The sequence below is a fragment of the Trichoplusia ni genome, chromosome 3 (genome assembly GCF_003590095.1).
Source record: "Trichoplusia ni isolate ovarian cell line Hi5 chromosome 3, tn1, whole genome shotgun sequence".
NCBI lineage: Eukaryota > Metazoa > Arthropoda > Insecta > Lepidoptera > Noctuidae > Trichoplusia > Trichoplusia ni.
Window position 1 is genome coordinate 17726440 of NC_039480.1, and position 14930 is coordinate 17741369.

General features: G+C 39.8%; 3 protein-coding genes across 5 annotated transcripts in view; 1 reads left to right on the forward strand and 2 right to left on the reverse strand.

The window, feature by feature from the left end:
• Nucleotides 1-6074, forward strand: part of LOC113492216 (chorion peroxidase-like) — a 44992-nt gene extending 38918 nt beyond the window's left edge. For both annotated transcript variants that reach the window (XM_026869583.1, XM_026869584.1), the window contains 9 exons: nt 22-361; nt 465-684; nt 902-1079; nt 1310-1437; nt 1558-1740; nt 1854-2181; nt 2310-2441; nt 2715-4394; nt 4470-6074. In XM_026869583.1, the coding sequence (XP_026725384.1) occupies nt 22-361; nt 465-684; nt 902-1079; nt 1310-1437; nt 1558-1740; nt 1854-2181; nt 2310-2441; nt 2715-4394; nt 4470-4626 (3346 nt within the window). In that variant the 3' untranslated portion in view covers nt 4627-6074. The remainder of the gene's footprint in view (nt 1-21; nt 362-464; nt 685-901; nt 1080-1309; nt 1438-1557; nt 1741-1853; nt 2182-2309; nt 2442-2714; nt 4395-4469) is intronic.
• Nucleotides 5643-7633, reverse strand: LOC113492218 (inositol monophosphatase 1). Its single transcript, XM_026869588.1, has one exon. The coding sequence runs from the start codon at nt 7398-7400 to the stop codon at nt 6582-6584; it is 819 nt and encodes a 272-aa protein (XP_026725389.1). The 5' UTR covers nt 7401-7633; the 3' UTR covers nt 5643-6581.
• Nucleotides 7634-9016: 1383 nt separating this feature from the next.
• LOC113492215 (myosin heavy chain, non-muscle) overlaps nt 9017-14930 on the reverse strand; it is a 72604-nt gene continuing 66690 nt past the window's right edge. Inside the window, exons 22-28 of one of the 2 annotated variants that reach the window (XM_026869582.1) lie at nt 14363-14617; nt 14031-14150; nt 13769-13918; nt 13266-13448; nt 12750-12913; nt 11804-11872; nt 10603-10684 (exon numbers count right to left, since the gene is read on the reverse strand). In XM_026869582.1, coding sequence (XP_026725383.1) covers nt 11830-11872; nt 12750-12913; nt 13266-13448; nt 13769-13918; nt 14031-14150; nt 14363-14617 — 915 coding nt within the window. In that variant the 3' untranslated portion in view covers nt 10603-10684; nt 11804-11829. Of the gene's footprint in view, nt 10685-11803; nt 11873-12749; nt 12914-13265; nt 13449-13768; nt 13919-14030; nt 14151-14362; nt 14618-14930 lie in introns of both variants that reach the window. The other variant, XM_026869581.1, reaches the window with a different exon arrangement.

The following is a 14930-nucleotide window of genomic DNA, read 5'->3' on the forward strand; positions in this document are numbered from 1 at the left end:
CATGTTTCTTGCAACCCTCAGATACCGGACCCACGATGGCACATGCAACAACGTAAACCGTCCGCGATGGGGTTCTACCATGACCCCAGTGCAGCGCTTCCTCCCACCATCCTACTCCGACGGTCTGCAGGCTCCGAGGATCTCAATCTTCGGGTCCAAGCTCCCTTCAGCGAGAGAGATCAGCTCCTCAGTTCATGAAGACAAAAACGCTGAGACGATAGGGGTGACGCATCTGCTGATGCAGTGGGGACAGTTTGTGGATCATGATGTCACGTCGTCGTCGCAGTCCCGAGGGTTCAATGGGTCAGTGCCGCGGTGCTGCAAGGATGGTGGCAGGGATTTCGTGCCGAAGGAGTTTTTGGTGAGGATACTACCACTAATACCTGTAACTTATCACTAAGCAGTAAGACGAAATTAAATCGTTTAAATTTATCCACATTAAATCTACTGCTTTCAATCCACAGCATCCCGAATGCTTCCCAATCCCGGTTCCATCATCAGACCCGTTCTACGGACCTCGCGGAGTGAAGTGCTTGGACTTCGTGCGCTCGTCTCCAGCTCCTCGCGATGACTGCGCACTCGGCTGGCGAGAACAGCTGAACCAAGTGTCTGCCTATATCGATGGGTCGCCGCTGTATGGGAGTTCAGCATCGAAGTCCGACAAGCTGAGGTTGTTCCGAAATGGTAAGGATATAACGTTTTAGAAAACACATGACAATCAACGGCATTACAGTTCACTCGTAAAATAAATTCTAAACATCTGTCTGTTAGACATGACAGCAACTCCTAAAAGTCCCTGTTAAGTCTCATTCTAAATGGCTCCTTTGTTTTTAATCTTGAACTGAGCAGAATTAAATGAGTATTTTGTAACTTTCACATAATAATTTGCTGCATTTACCAGGTATGCTGCAATACGGGCGAGTTCAACAGCGCCGCCCAGTCCTACCGCCCGAGAGACGTGACGAGCTGTGTCGCAAGGGCGCCGTCTCCACCGACTGCTTCAAATCCGGAGACGGTAGAGTCAATGAGCATCCAGGACTTGTGGCTGCTCATATTGTATGGCTTAGGCAGCATAACAGGTATGCTTACGTTATTTTATGGCAAAAATAATAGCTTAGTAAGTCCATTTACTGTCTAGCGTTTAAAATACTATATTTGTAGCCTAAGTAGATTGAATTTAATTGGTTCATAAATAGGTTCTAAAGCATATTCAACATAAATAGACTTAGTGACACCTAACGATTTCGATATACAAAACCTTACCATATTATGACAATGCCTAAAAAATCAACTTCTTGACAAATTCCAGGATGGCACAAGAACTGACCCATCTGAACCCTCACTGGAGCGATGAGAAGATCTATCAGGAGACGCGCAAGATTGTTGGGGCGATGGTCCAGCACATCACGTACAGAGAATTCCTTCCTATAGTGCTAGGTATGAAGGAACCCGTTAAATTAATGAATGTTTTAAATCAAATTAAACTGTGCTGATGACTTGCAATATGATTTTAACCTGATTGCCAACCGGTATCTAAGTCATCCCACTTTTTTGCAGGTTCCGAAGTAATCCGTCGCTTTGAACTGGACCTGCAAAAGAAGGGCTTCTATAAAGGTTATAATCCGAAGATCAACCCCAGCCCAGCGAGCTCCTTCGGCTCTGCAGCGTTCAGGTTCGGACACAGCCTCGTGCAGTCTTCCATGGTGCGGTTCGACAAATTCCATCGTCCTATGAGCAATAGTAAGTTTATTCTAACACGGTAAACCGATCGAAGATACGTCACATGATAATTTTATACAGAACAAAATAAAGCTGACAGAAACTTAAGGGTATAATCCAATTTCCTTTTCAAGATGTTTCCCTACACGACGAGCTGACAAACCCCTCCAACATCTGGTCTATCGGTGCAGTGGACCGCCTTCTCCTCGGCATGCTGAACCAGCCTATCCAAAAACGAGACGAGTTCATAACTGGAGAGCTCACGAACCACCTGTTCCAAACTCCTCACTTCGACTTCGGGATGGACTTGGCTGCTATCAATATTCAGAGAGGGAGGGATCATGGAGTACCACCCTATACATTCTGGAGGGAACCATGTGGTCTGTCTACTATCGAAGAGTTTGAAGATCTGTTCAGAGTGATGCCAGCAAGAGCTGCGAGGAAAATGAAGACGTTGTATAGGTAAGTGTCGTTTAGCAGACTGGTACCAAATCGATAGCTTACATTATAATCAACTGCAACACATTATCGCTTTTGAAGTCCTCAGTTAGAATTATATTTTCACAACATATCTACACGTTATTTTTCAGGCACGTGGATGATATCGACCTATTCACTGCGGGTATGGCGGAGCGGCCTGTGGTGGGAGGACTAGTGGGCCCTACTTTTGCCTGCATCATAGCACAGCAGTTCGCGAGTCTCAGAAAAGGAGATCGCTTTTGGTAAGCTCTAACGGAATAAGGAGGGTTGAGGAAGACACATCTTTCTTGTTTTACCCTCTATCTTCTCACAATTAGTTATTAATTACCATTGAGTCATCATACTTGAGAAACGCAAGGTTAAGATTTGGTTGTTTTGACAAATTGTATCACAATTTACAACAAACGGGAACGTTATCAGAAGAGTTTTAAGCATTTACAGTCAAAACCATAAGTTACATCTTGGGGAGTAATAAAAATGTCATATCCAACCCATTTCAAAATAAAATATTTCAGGTATGAAAACGGAGGCTTCGACTCATCATTTACACCAGCACAGCTACAACAGATTCGTAGGATCTCCTTTGCCCAAGTCCTCTGCCGAACCTTAGACAGTATTGACACAGTCCAGCCATTCGTCTTCCTTTCCCCTGACAACCCTGATAATGACAGAATATCCTGCCAAAATGGATTACTAAACAATTTTGATCTTTCGCCCTGGATTGAAATAGACTCAGAATCTGACAATGACATTAGTAAATCTGAGGCGACTACACAAAGACCAAAGAAAACAACTACAACATCAAGACCATTAACAACTAAAAAGACACTTCTAAAGGGTGCAATGAAACCTCATAAAAATAAACTGACTGACACGACCAACACCAGTACTATTAAAAATATGACCATCGAAAGTTTGACTAAAGAAAATCCACCAGACCTACTTAACGTTACTAAAACAACAGACAGTGACAATGACGAACTGACCTTTACTTTGACTAAAGACATTGACGAGACTTCGACGACTAACAAACCTAACATAACGACTAGACCCGCTGTGACCAGACGTGACGTACAAATTGATGACAAACTTGACTTTAAAAATAAAAGCCGACGCTTCGACGACGTCAAAATTGACTCGAGGCGTCGCCCGTCAAACAAATATGACGAATATGACTATGAGGATGACGAAGACACGCAACAAGTGCAATCCGTTGTTATAAACAATGTAGCACACAAGCGACCTTACCATAACAGACCCGTTATAACTGTTACAGAAAACATTGACAAATACACTTACTTGATTAACTACGTGCCGAGACCCACAGAGTCGTGGCGCCACACGACTAGACGACACACGACAGGACGACCTCCAGCTGACAGAGACGTAGTAAAGGTCACTTACCAAACATATGACGATACTTACAGACGACCTAACAAACCTTACTATTACAACAGACCAGACAACCAAAACTATAGAAATAACAGACCAACTTATACCACCAAACATACCTACCCATCTTCTGCTAGATCTAATGAGGAACCTATTACTCAAAAAAATAAATTAACTGACCAAACTGACACTAAAAGCGATAGCACAACTGACTTGTACAAACTAGTGACTTTCGGGTACGTAGGAACCTACAAAGGTGAAGCAAGTACTACAGAGAAAAAGATTGACAAGACTGACAAGGACAGGACCGATAAAATTGACAACGACTTGACTGACAATAAGGAAGTTCTTGAAAGACATAAAGCAGATACTATCAGCAAAGACTTCTCAACATTTGACGCAACCACTGATAAGAACATGAAACTATCGACATTCTACTTATACGACACGGCCACCAAGCCATACTTACAAAGACCGACGAGGAGAAACGATGAAATACCAATAAATAGTAACAAGTACTACTACATAAGAAATGTCCTTCACAAGTACTCTGACACTGACAAAGGTATCCCACATAAACTGACTAATAAAGAAGAAAAGAGAGAGGTTACAAAAGACACTTCCGGCTCAATAGCCAACCAAGATGTTAACGTAGAAGAAAGATCGTCGATTGATAAGATACCGTCGCTAGATGATATAGAAGTTAAGCCGAAGAATCAGACTCGGCATCGCAACAAGGTGAAGCCCACAAGTTCCGCTAAAACACCATCTGTTGCATTCCAAGTAATACCCAGTGAGATCAGGTAAGAATGTCAGTGAATTTCTTTCGCTCCCGTCTTGTTATCCATGAATTGTTCTCATTCAGATTTATATTTCAGTGCATCGCAATGGGCAGTGTACGAGGAAAACTTGGACTTACCTGAACAGCATTCGATGCCGAATTTAAAGGGAGACCCTTACGCCCTGAAGGAGATTCCTAGACCGATAACAATTAACAATCATAAGAGGCGGAGACCTGGACCAAGGAAACATTGATAGAAAGATAATCCAAATGAAATATACTACAAATTGGTAGTTAGGAATTTTAAATATAAATTGTGAATTGTATCTCTTAAACTAAATTCTTCCTCTTGTAACGTTTGTAAGGAAGTTATTCTAAAAGCCAATAACAAAAAACTCTTATCTCAAGCTTAGATTCTTAGATAAAACGGCGTTTAGATTAACTTTCTTCAGATATTTGTATAAATTGTGAAGAAATGCTTAATGATTTAATTTGTATACGAAAATATTATAACTGATCAAGTATTTGAAAATGTGACATGACTGACACAAATTGACTGACTGATAGTAACGACCCGACATTTTGGAACAATTTAAGGACTGAAATATTTTTTATACATGAAAGTGAAAAACTATTACAAAAAAATATGTGTAAATTAAGACTTGACTGACAGTACCTCACAGACTGTCTTAAAATATGATATAGGTAGAAGGAAAATCTCCAAAAGATTATTGACTTGACTGACTAAAAAACTAGCTAATTAATCGAATAGCCTTAGAAACTAGGAAGTAGAAAGAATGACTAGCTAAAGCTGAAATAAATATGACTCGACTAAGACGACTACGACCTACTTTGACAATATAACTGAAATACCAAACCCAAGAACTTGACTAACTGTAGACTAACTTCGACTTGACTGGACTGACTTAAAAAATTACATTACTATTTCGACGATCTACTAAGACTACAACGTTTTGTTCTACCTACTGACTTCACCCTAATAGACTTTAAGTGTTACTTTACGTAAGGTATTAGCGGCTGCGACTTAGCATAACACATGTTTTACACACGACTGACCGTAAAACATGATTACTCTGATTTAGTGATTGACTTCTTCATTTCGCAGGCAATAAACGCTTAACATAAATAAATATTCCATTTAAAATAGCGTTGTCTAATGTGTAAATGCCGTGACAGATAAAACGATGGCAGATTTTTTATAACTAACTAGGTTTAAACCATGACTCACTTTAAATCAATGACTGACAAATTAGACCGACATAAAATATACTTTATTGTTATATCATGATATAAACTAAGATAAGTACATGATTAATTACTATATGCGACAATATTTATTACAGATCTCGTCATGACAATTAGATAAGTGCTGACTGACAAACAAGATTGACCAAGACTGTTTTATTTTTAGTTAATACAAAGGTTTAATAATAAGATACTTCTAGTAATACATTGAAAACTAAAGTAATAGTTACAGAAATTATAGACTGAATAATGAAGTTTTTGGACATTATGGGTAGTTGAGTATACTGATGGTGTGCCCATTTTTTTATAATTTCTGTAAGTATTAAAACCTTATTTAATTATTGTATTGTGATCTATGTTAGCAGTAGACACTCAATGAATAGGTGCTCAATAACTTATAACATAAGATATTGTAACAAAAATATATTATTCAAAGGAATTAATTTTATTATTTTACAAATATTTTTCCTTGACTCAAATAAATAAGGATAACTGATCACTGGTTCAAAATAAGAAGAATATAAAAAATAAGTATAATATTAGCTAGCAAAGTTAAACAATTCAGCACATGTCAATAGTTACCATAATGGTACACAGATATATCAAGTTAACACAAGCTATTGTAATGAAAACAATCCACAGCCAATAAACTAATTAGGTACTTTAAATTCCATGAACTCAGTGTGAAACAGAATAGCTCACACAAACCAAAACATGGACACAATATGTCATTCTCTGCTTCTGAGAACATTTAACACATGAAAATTAACTACGAGTAACAAAATGTTAGATTACAGAACATTAAGTACTTGATATCACATCATAAAATAAAGTGGTAAATACCTATTGCATAGGTAATATTAATTTGGTACATTTGGTTAATTTAGTCTTGATTTACACACATTTACATAGATACAATTATACTTATGACACATGCGTCTACCTAATCCCTCTCTGGGTAAAACTGCACAAGAGTTTTAGTCAACTCTTGAGCAAGTTCAGGAGTGCTGGCACAAAGCACTCTACGGGATAGCAAGTCTAAGGGGCCACCAGCAGGGTCAATACAAACACCACCTGCCTCCCTTACTAATATGTCACCAGCAGCTATATCCCATGCATGAATCCCAAACTCAAAGTTGGCATCAGCTCCACCCAGGGCCACCATAGCCATATTCAAGGCAGCTGAACCCATAGACCTCAGGCCATGTCCATGGTTGACAATAAGCTTAAAATTTTCAAACACAATCTTGCACCTCTCCTCATCCCGACTGGTGCCACATTCAAATGCAACCAAGGCATTGCGCAACTCTGTTATTTGAGACACATGTATCTGTCTATCATTGTAGAAAGCTCCTTTTCCCTTCTTGGCAGTAAACAGTTGCCCTATGATGGGATTGTAGATGATTCCAGCGACACACTCTTTTTTAATCGCGAGGCCAACTGAGATACAGCTGTGAGGATATCCATGGATAAAGTTCAGTGTGCCGTCCACCGGATCAATGATCCAAGTCGGAGCATCAGTCAGCTCGCACTTACCACCAGCCGCCACCGTCTCCTCACCAATAAACTTGTGATCTGGGAACTGTTTCGATAACCCGCCGATAAGCGTGTCTTCCACCTTTTTATCTATTTCAGTTACAAGGTCAATGTCACAAGACTTCTTCTCGAAGACTTTGCAGCCATTTGCATGCTCAGATATAAGGCTTCCAGCTGATTTAACTAGGCCTAATGCAAAATCGAAGTATTCGTCAATTTGATCCATGTTGATGAATGAAATTTTGCGTTTTAGAACTGAATACCGGTAACGATCAACAATAGAAAAATTAATACGCTGGGTATACTTTAAAAAGGCAATTGTGCTAAACCACAATCACTGTGAAAACAATTTTTATTCAAAGACAACACGTCCAATCCAAAACACTCCAAAAGACACTTTACGTTGACTTGATAAGTGCCTGACACTCTTATGACACTTCCCGTTCAGTTCGATGAATGTCAATGTCATTATCAACACTGTCAAAATTGACATTATGCAGATAACTATGGATTCAAGTTTTAAAGAGTCTCAAACTCTATTTAATCAACATTTTTTTTAGGTAAGGTATAAATGAGTTATAACCAGATCTTAAGCTGTTATCTCGCTAAAAACCTGTAAAAAGTGTGCTATGATTTTACAAAACGTACCTTGTGTATATTTGCTTTGATCAGACTGAAAAACATAATTGATTTAACAGTTTCAGCCTAAGGTTTCAGCAATCTGGTGATGTTGACGTTATTTCAAATATTAATTATAGCTGTCATTGTTTTTTCGCCTTAATCGATTCATTACTATTATCATCTGTAAGCAGGCTATAGAAAAATTTGCCTTAGATCATTCACAAAATTATTGACTTGGTATAGGAATTCGAGGGCAGCTTTGAAAAAAACTTTTGGCTGGTAATGCCGCCCTCAGTAGGGGAAAAAAATAAAAAAGGGATTGAAAGCAAATTAGGTGTACAATATAATAATAATATTCACGAATTAAGGAAAAGATGCACAATTTATTCAAGTTGCACAATTATCCACAGTTACAAACACTGCCCATCCACAATAGTTCTAACTCTATTCATTCGTCAATTTTATCGTTCATAAAACGTTGCTTTAGTAAGTTTGGATTTTACTTTTCATCAAAACCGCAATTTACAGCAGCTTTACCCTTATCTTTCAATGTGGGAAACCCTTCTAGCGAAAATCCAAATTAGCATTTCTAACATATAAATATACTCGAATATGTTAATTGAATAAAATGGTAAGGGGATAAATAAAACAAATGATATAAAAATCATGAAAAATTGTTTAATTGGCATGCCAACTGATAACTTGTTACAACCTAGGGCCAATTTTACAATTATCAATATTGTTAATAATTAAATATAATATTTATGTAAAATAAGTTTATGCTTCAATGTTTACTTACATTTAAATTTTATATTATTATTCGGAAAACTATCATAATGAATAAAAAAAGTGGTCATGTAGACTCTGGTAAATAATGATAAAAAATGCTCGCACGATACAAGGTAGGGCCTCTGTTACAAGAGACTGATTCCAATCCATTTTACGTATTAAGTCAATAATAAAAAAAACTTAAGGCCACAATTTATTACTACGAGTCTTACCTAAGTCTATAAGAGAAAGCCGTTCTAGCGCAAACCTCTCGCCTGCCGACACAAATAATACCGTTTTGTATTTATGTAAACAAATTTACACGACACCACGTGCTCGGTACATGGGTGTATTTACATGCAGATGTTAGGGTACGGAGATGGTAGGGACACATATTGTTAAACACTTACTGTGACATGTGACGCCGCCTCGCTTTGTATAAAAATATTTCTTAGCAAAACGTGTGCAACTCTGTGCAGCTCAGGATTTTGAGCAGAATGCTTGCACAAACCTCTCAATATTAGACGTGTGAGTAAGCTAGCTATATATTTTGTGCTCAATATTATTTTCAAAAACTGAGCCGCCTGAGCATTTGATTGAGTCAACTAGGTCTGTATTGGTGGAGACTACGTCACATGCCATCACATCAAAAGCTCACATGTTTACTTATCAACTATCATTAAAATTTGTATGGCAACTATAAGCGCTCAGTGACTTACACTGATTATATTTACATTGTATAGATGAAGTGAGGCTCGCCGAGCGGAGTCGCTCTCGACTGATGGGAAGTGGACGCGAGCTCGGCTGCCGGCTGAGCGCGACCAGCCGCGCAATGTATACAGAGATAATCAGCAAACGGTACGATTGATAATGGAGTGGGGAGGGGGTCAATTATCGCAACAACAGTCTTGGTTACCTCAGTCGCGTTTTAAATGCAATAATCAAACAGTATAAGTAATATTTTGCCACAATTTAATAATACTTTAAAAAATTTCATTACAAATATCACCCAATGAGTAATTTAACAATCTACCCGTCCGACTTTGTCTGGGCAAAGTGAAAATCTCGATTGTTAGGAATGTATAGTTTAATACTGGGGTGGGGGTTATCACCAATTGCTATTGTTTCTCAGAGATTCGACTGTTTAAATGCAATTTATTTAAGTGTAAATTGAGCACCCGCGTTATTTAGTTGTGTTCGAGACGTACATATGAATGTGTTCGCCGTGGAAGTGCCTCAGGAGCGTTATATAGGCCATTGCTTCTGCCCCAAAATACAAAGAAAATAAATTCATGCATTATAAAAGTATTGTCGATTAAACGAGCGAGCACATTCATACGTCTTGAATCGAAAAAAATGTACTCAAAATATTTCATAATGACAATAAAATTTTACGTACATACATATTATTATACAATGAAAGAAAACATATATTAAATACAAAAGCCTATGCGTTCTCAGCTGTACGCTATATCCATACAATAACTCGATTTACATTGACTTACAGTCCACTCATACATAATGGTAGTTTTGTCTCGCTAATCTACAATATGTTGACCACATTCAGGGTAGTTCAATGTAAGCCCGCGCGTTCATTGTATGTACAAAACTACTATTGCTGTATAGCGTAGCTACATGTAATAGCGTCGAAGAAACGTGTTCTCCAGTAATTAAGTACGTCAACATAGATGAAAAAATAATATAAAAAATGAATAACAATAAATTTGCAAAAAATAACTACTTAGCCTAAGGTCAAACAGTCACTAAACTCGAAACTTAATCACGTTTGACATTATTTATGTATTTTTTGATTATTAAAAATATTAGCATGTCGTCGAACCGTCGTCTAAATAGAAGGGAATGGTTCGACACGAGAGTTGGGTAGTCGTCGGACTTCCGCTAGTGACATGCTGTGGATGACATAGAACAACAGGTGCAGCTGTTACATGTAGCTAGATGGACATGAGTGAGGTGAGCAGGGGCCGCTACTCGACGCTGTTGGTGGAGTCGTTGACGTCGTCGAAGGACTCGTCGCCGGAGCCCGCGCCCGGCGCCAGCGACGTGCGCTTCATGCGCGACGACGACGACGCGCCCGACAGCCCGATGCCGCCGCCCTGCCGTCTGGCCAACACAACCACATTAGCACACGCTGCACGGAATATACTTTCAAGGAGGAATCAATAGAAAAATGCAAATAAAACCCGTTTATCAGAAGATAGGCTAAAAGAGAGGACAATGATATTGAATTTTAGAGGGTAGTATTAAAATTATTGCGTCAAAACAAGCATTTCAAACGAGCAACTGTAGCTTATTTGGGTTTCAGATAAAGGACATAAAATTAAACTGGAAAATTTTAAAATTCGAATTTGCTAATCTTTTAAGATTCCTTTAATTCTCCCATAACCTAAAAAAAGACAGCACAATTATAAAAAAAAAACAAGCAACATATAGCCTCCCGTAACGGTATCCCCAAGTTGTATCATTTGACATAGAAAGAGTTTCATCAGCAAAACCTTAGCGCAGTCAAGAAACTATAAATAAAAATAAGTCGAAACTTTAACAGAGAAATCAAAAAGGTCGAAATGATTACATTGGAGGCACGCCTGATGTAGAGCTGAGCATTTATAAAAGTCAACTGATCATAATAGTGACCTTCGTCTTCGGTTGACCAAAAACTAATCATAGCCCTTATCATGAGATTGAACTGATGATTTTAAAACTTTTGTATTGATGAGCGTTTATTAATTTCTGTTAAACAAGTCAGAGCATATCTTGTTTAGTACAGTCAACAACACAATGAGATGAAGTATTCCAAGGATCCGATGAATGATAACAATCCCATTCGCTCATTCGATGATAAAAGAGGTTGAATGATTCAAGCACATGACCGATCAGTAGAAGATTACGGTGTCGCAAGCGGTTTCCCAAGTCCACAAATATTTTTACGGGAATGTATTTGTTTGACATTTAGCTACATTCTTCCTTCTAAGTTAGGTGTTTGAATTCTATGTGTGGCCATGATCAAAATAACTATTAGGGATCATTCATTATAGTATTTCAAAGCCTTTTAAATAAAAAAAAAACCAAAAATTGTTTCTTTACTTTGGAAGCCACTATTTTCATATTGATTGGAATATTCAAAGATTTCAGTAAAAATCAAACAGTTCTATCCTACCTCTATGCTAACAGTCAAACAAACACATCCTGTATAACCAATGTTTCTCCTGTTTCCCGCTATACCTGTCGGAGTCGCTCGCCCTGCGCCCTCACTCATTCTCACTAGCCGATTCGTCGACAGAGTACGAAGGCCTAATAAGACAACAGCCATTTTGTATCGTATCCACATACTTTTAGGGTCTAATATTGTACGTGGAGACTGATTTGTATAACAGATACTACTGTTATCAATACAATTGTCACGAATGACAGGAATTTATACTACATTTTAATATAATCCCCTAAAATATATTAAAAATATTTTTTTGGAACTTCGACATATTCGAAGTTAAATTAAAACCACGATTTAGAAAAATACGGCACAGGAGAAGAAAATCTCGAGTGATTAGCGACTCAATCGCTTAAAAACGAATAATTTATAAATAGAAGAAGCAGTCTTCTTGAATTTGTATCTTGACTCGGGACATTTGAGATAGCTTAGCGCGTGCAGCGCGCTCGCTGCGGACTAGTGAAGTAGCGGACAGCGCGCACTCGCCCGCCGGCCTATACAAACACTCGGCCACTGAATACTCGTAAAAGTGAACCGATCTACCGCCGTAAGCAACAACGATGTTTAGGTAAGTGTTCTAAAATGTCTATTGGTGTCTTCTCTATTTCACTATGATAAAGATAGTATGACACCTTAGAGAGATAATTTACTATGTGTTTGTTGTGCGTCGTTTTCGTCTGTCGTCATTAACACCAGGGTTAACAACAATCCTACGAGCTAGTAAGCGTTTGCGTATTTATTGCATACGGCTTTTGGTTACTAAAAATTGGTGGCGTACGTAAAGGCGCGACCTGCGTCCAAGTACGCAGGTCCACCATGCAGAAGCCTTGTCACAAACTTCACTCTAAAATGTATTGGGGCATCTACAGGGATCATCAACCCTCGCTCAATGGGAGAAAAGACATTCATAAGAATACTGCGGTCTACTACAACGTCTAGTTGAGTGGTGTGTTATGTTACCTGAGCTTGTTCCGCAGGTTGTTGCACTCCCTGGCGAGGGTCTCGTGAGTCTCGAGCATGTCCTCGAGCTCCCGCTGCGCCTTCCTCTTGCCGACCTTCTCCCGCTGCACCTCCTCCTCCACCTCGTCCAGCTGCCGCTTCAGCGCCTTCACGCGGACGTTCATCTGTGGGACGAACACAGTATTACGTCAATAAACAATAAGACATTTCTGATTCTCCTCGTATCAGTTAAATCGAGATCCAGAGCTCCGCGGTCCGCCACGGCATTAACAGCAGATGGGAATAATGAACGTAGATCTGCGACTACAAAGTGTATTTGAGAAACATATGTTGCTACATGCTCCTTCAAAAAAGTCGCACGCAGGCTAGCAAAATGTCAAATGTGAGGCTAGCTACTGCCCATTTTACACCTCGGTTGCCAGAAACCATCGTATGCAAGCATAAAACTCTAAATTGGATCCTGTTTTCTGTCACTTTGATCTCAATCCAGCTAGAGATATATGGGGTCTCGCCCACCTTCTCGATCTGCTCCTTGTACTGGTCGGCATGTCGCCGCTCCTCGTCCAGCTGCAGCGCCAACTCCTTCATCTTCTTGTCGAGCTTGCGTCCCGCCTTCTGCTGCGCGAGCCGCTCGCGAGACTCCGCCTCGAGTTGCTCTTCCAAGTTCGCCACCTTCAGCTCCAGAGATGTGATCACGCCCTGGAGGTAAACGAACATTAGAGTATGCTGTTAAATCAGTGTGAGTTCAAAGTAAAAGACAAAACCTATAGGAAGTTAGGAACTGGTCATGCTACACCATAGACGGCTGTGTCCGCTAGGCCAATTTGCTTACGTATCTAATAAACAATCGAGAATAACATTCAGAACTTTTATCAAATACAAGTTACAAAAGTCAACATCGCCGAACTGCAACTGACTTATACCCACATTTTGAAACAACAGATGAAAAGTTCTTTGTAATAGGTACATAATATGTTAGTATTCCATGTTAGTGTTATCATGTTAGTATTCCCGTGTACCTTAGTCTTGGTCCTGGCGGCGGTCTCGAGCTCGGCCAGCTTGGCCTTGAGCTCCTTGTTCTGTCGCTCCAGCACCAGCTTGCCGCTCTCCAGCTTCTGTGTGGCGGACTTCTCTGTACCCAGCTCCATCGTCAGCTGGTCGATTTGGTTCTGAAAATTTTTCAGCATAAGTTAAATGTATAGAAACAAATAAAGAAAGAAATGAAAATCTAGAGAAGAGATAATAACTTTCTAAGTAATACTAATTATGGAATCATTATACCTGTGATTTTCTGAGCCTGTCATTAAGTATTTCGTTGTTAGACTGTTCCTCGTCCAGGTCTTCCTCGAGGGCTGCTATCCGGGCTTCCAGGCGTTTCTTCTCATCAACGAGAAGTGTACCCTGAAAATTGATACAAAGCATTAGTTTAGTATGATACGATTTAAAATCATGAATGTTTGATCTTGTACGTAAATATAAATATAATCCTGCTGTCGCGGGGGGTTTCACAAGAATTCAATTCACATGCACAAAGTCACCCAAACAGAGTCAGGACAAGCATTCATGGAGCACAGAAATGCTTGTCCGAGTTTGTTCGCCGTGGCGAGCGGTACCTTCCCGGCGGCGCTGTTGAGCTCGTCGAGCAGGTCGTCGCGCTCGGCCTCGGCCTGGCGGCGCGCGCGCTCGGCGGCGGCGAGCTCCTCGGCGTGCTGCAGCGCCTCGGCCTCCAGCGCCTTGCCGCGGCGCTCGGCGTCGCGCGCGGCCGCCGCCGCCTCCTCGCGCCCCGCGCGCGCCTCCTCCGCCTCGCGCGCCGCCTCCTTCAGCTGCTGCTGGAGCTTCTTCACTTGCTTGGCCGCGTCTTCTTTCACCTGGACCATACAACATAAGTGTTAGCCTAGATAGTAACAAAATCAACAATGGTAAAAAATCGTGTTTCGACTAAATTTGATCTCTCTACTTAATAGAGAAAAATATCCTTTTGGTATTATTGAAAAATATAATATACATTTTGCTAAGTCGTTCCATCATAAACTCTCCAAGTCTCCTAAACTTTTATATCTAACGAACTAAAAAGCTTTTCTCTTATACCCAGATATGATCCCTTTTTAATAAGAGCCCTCAATCCTATCTCCCAGCATTAGACTTCCACAGTTACGTTTTAGAATTAGATATACATATTTT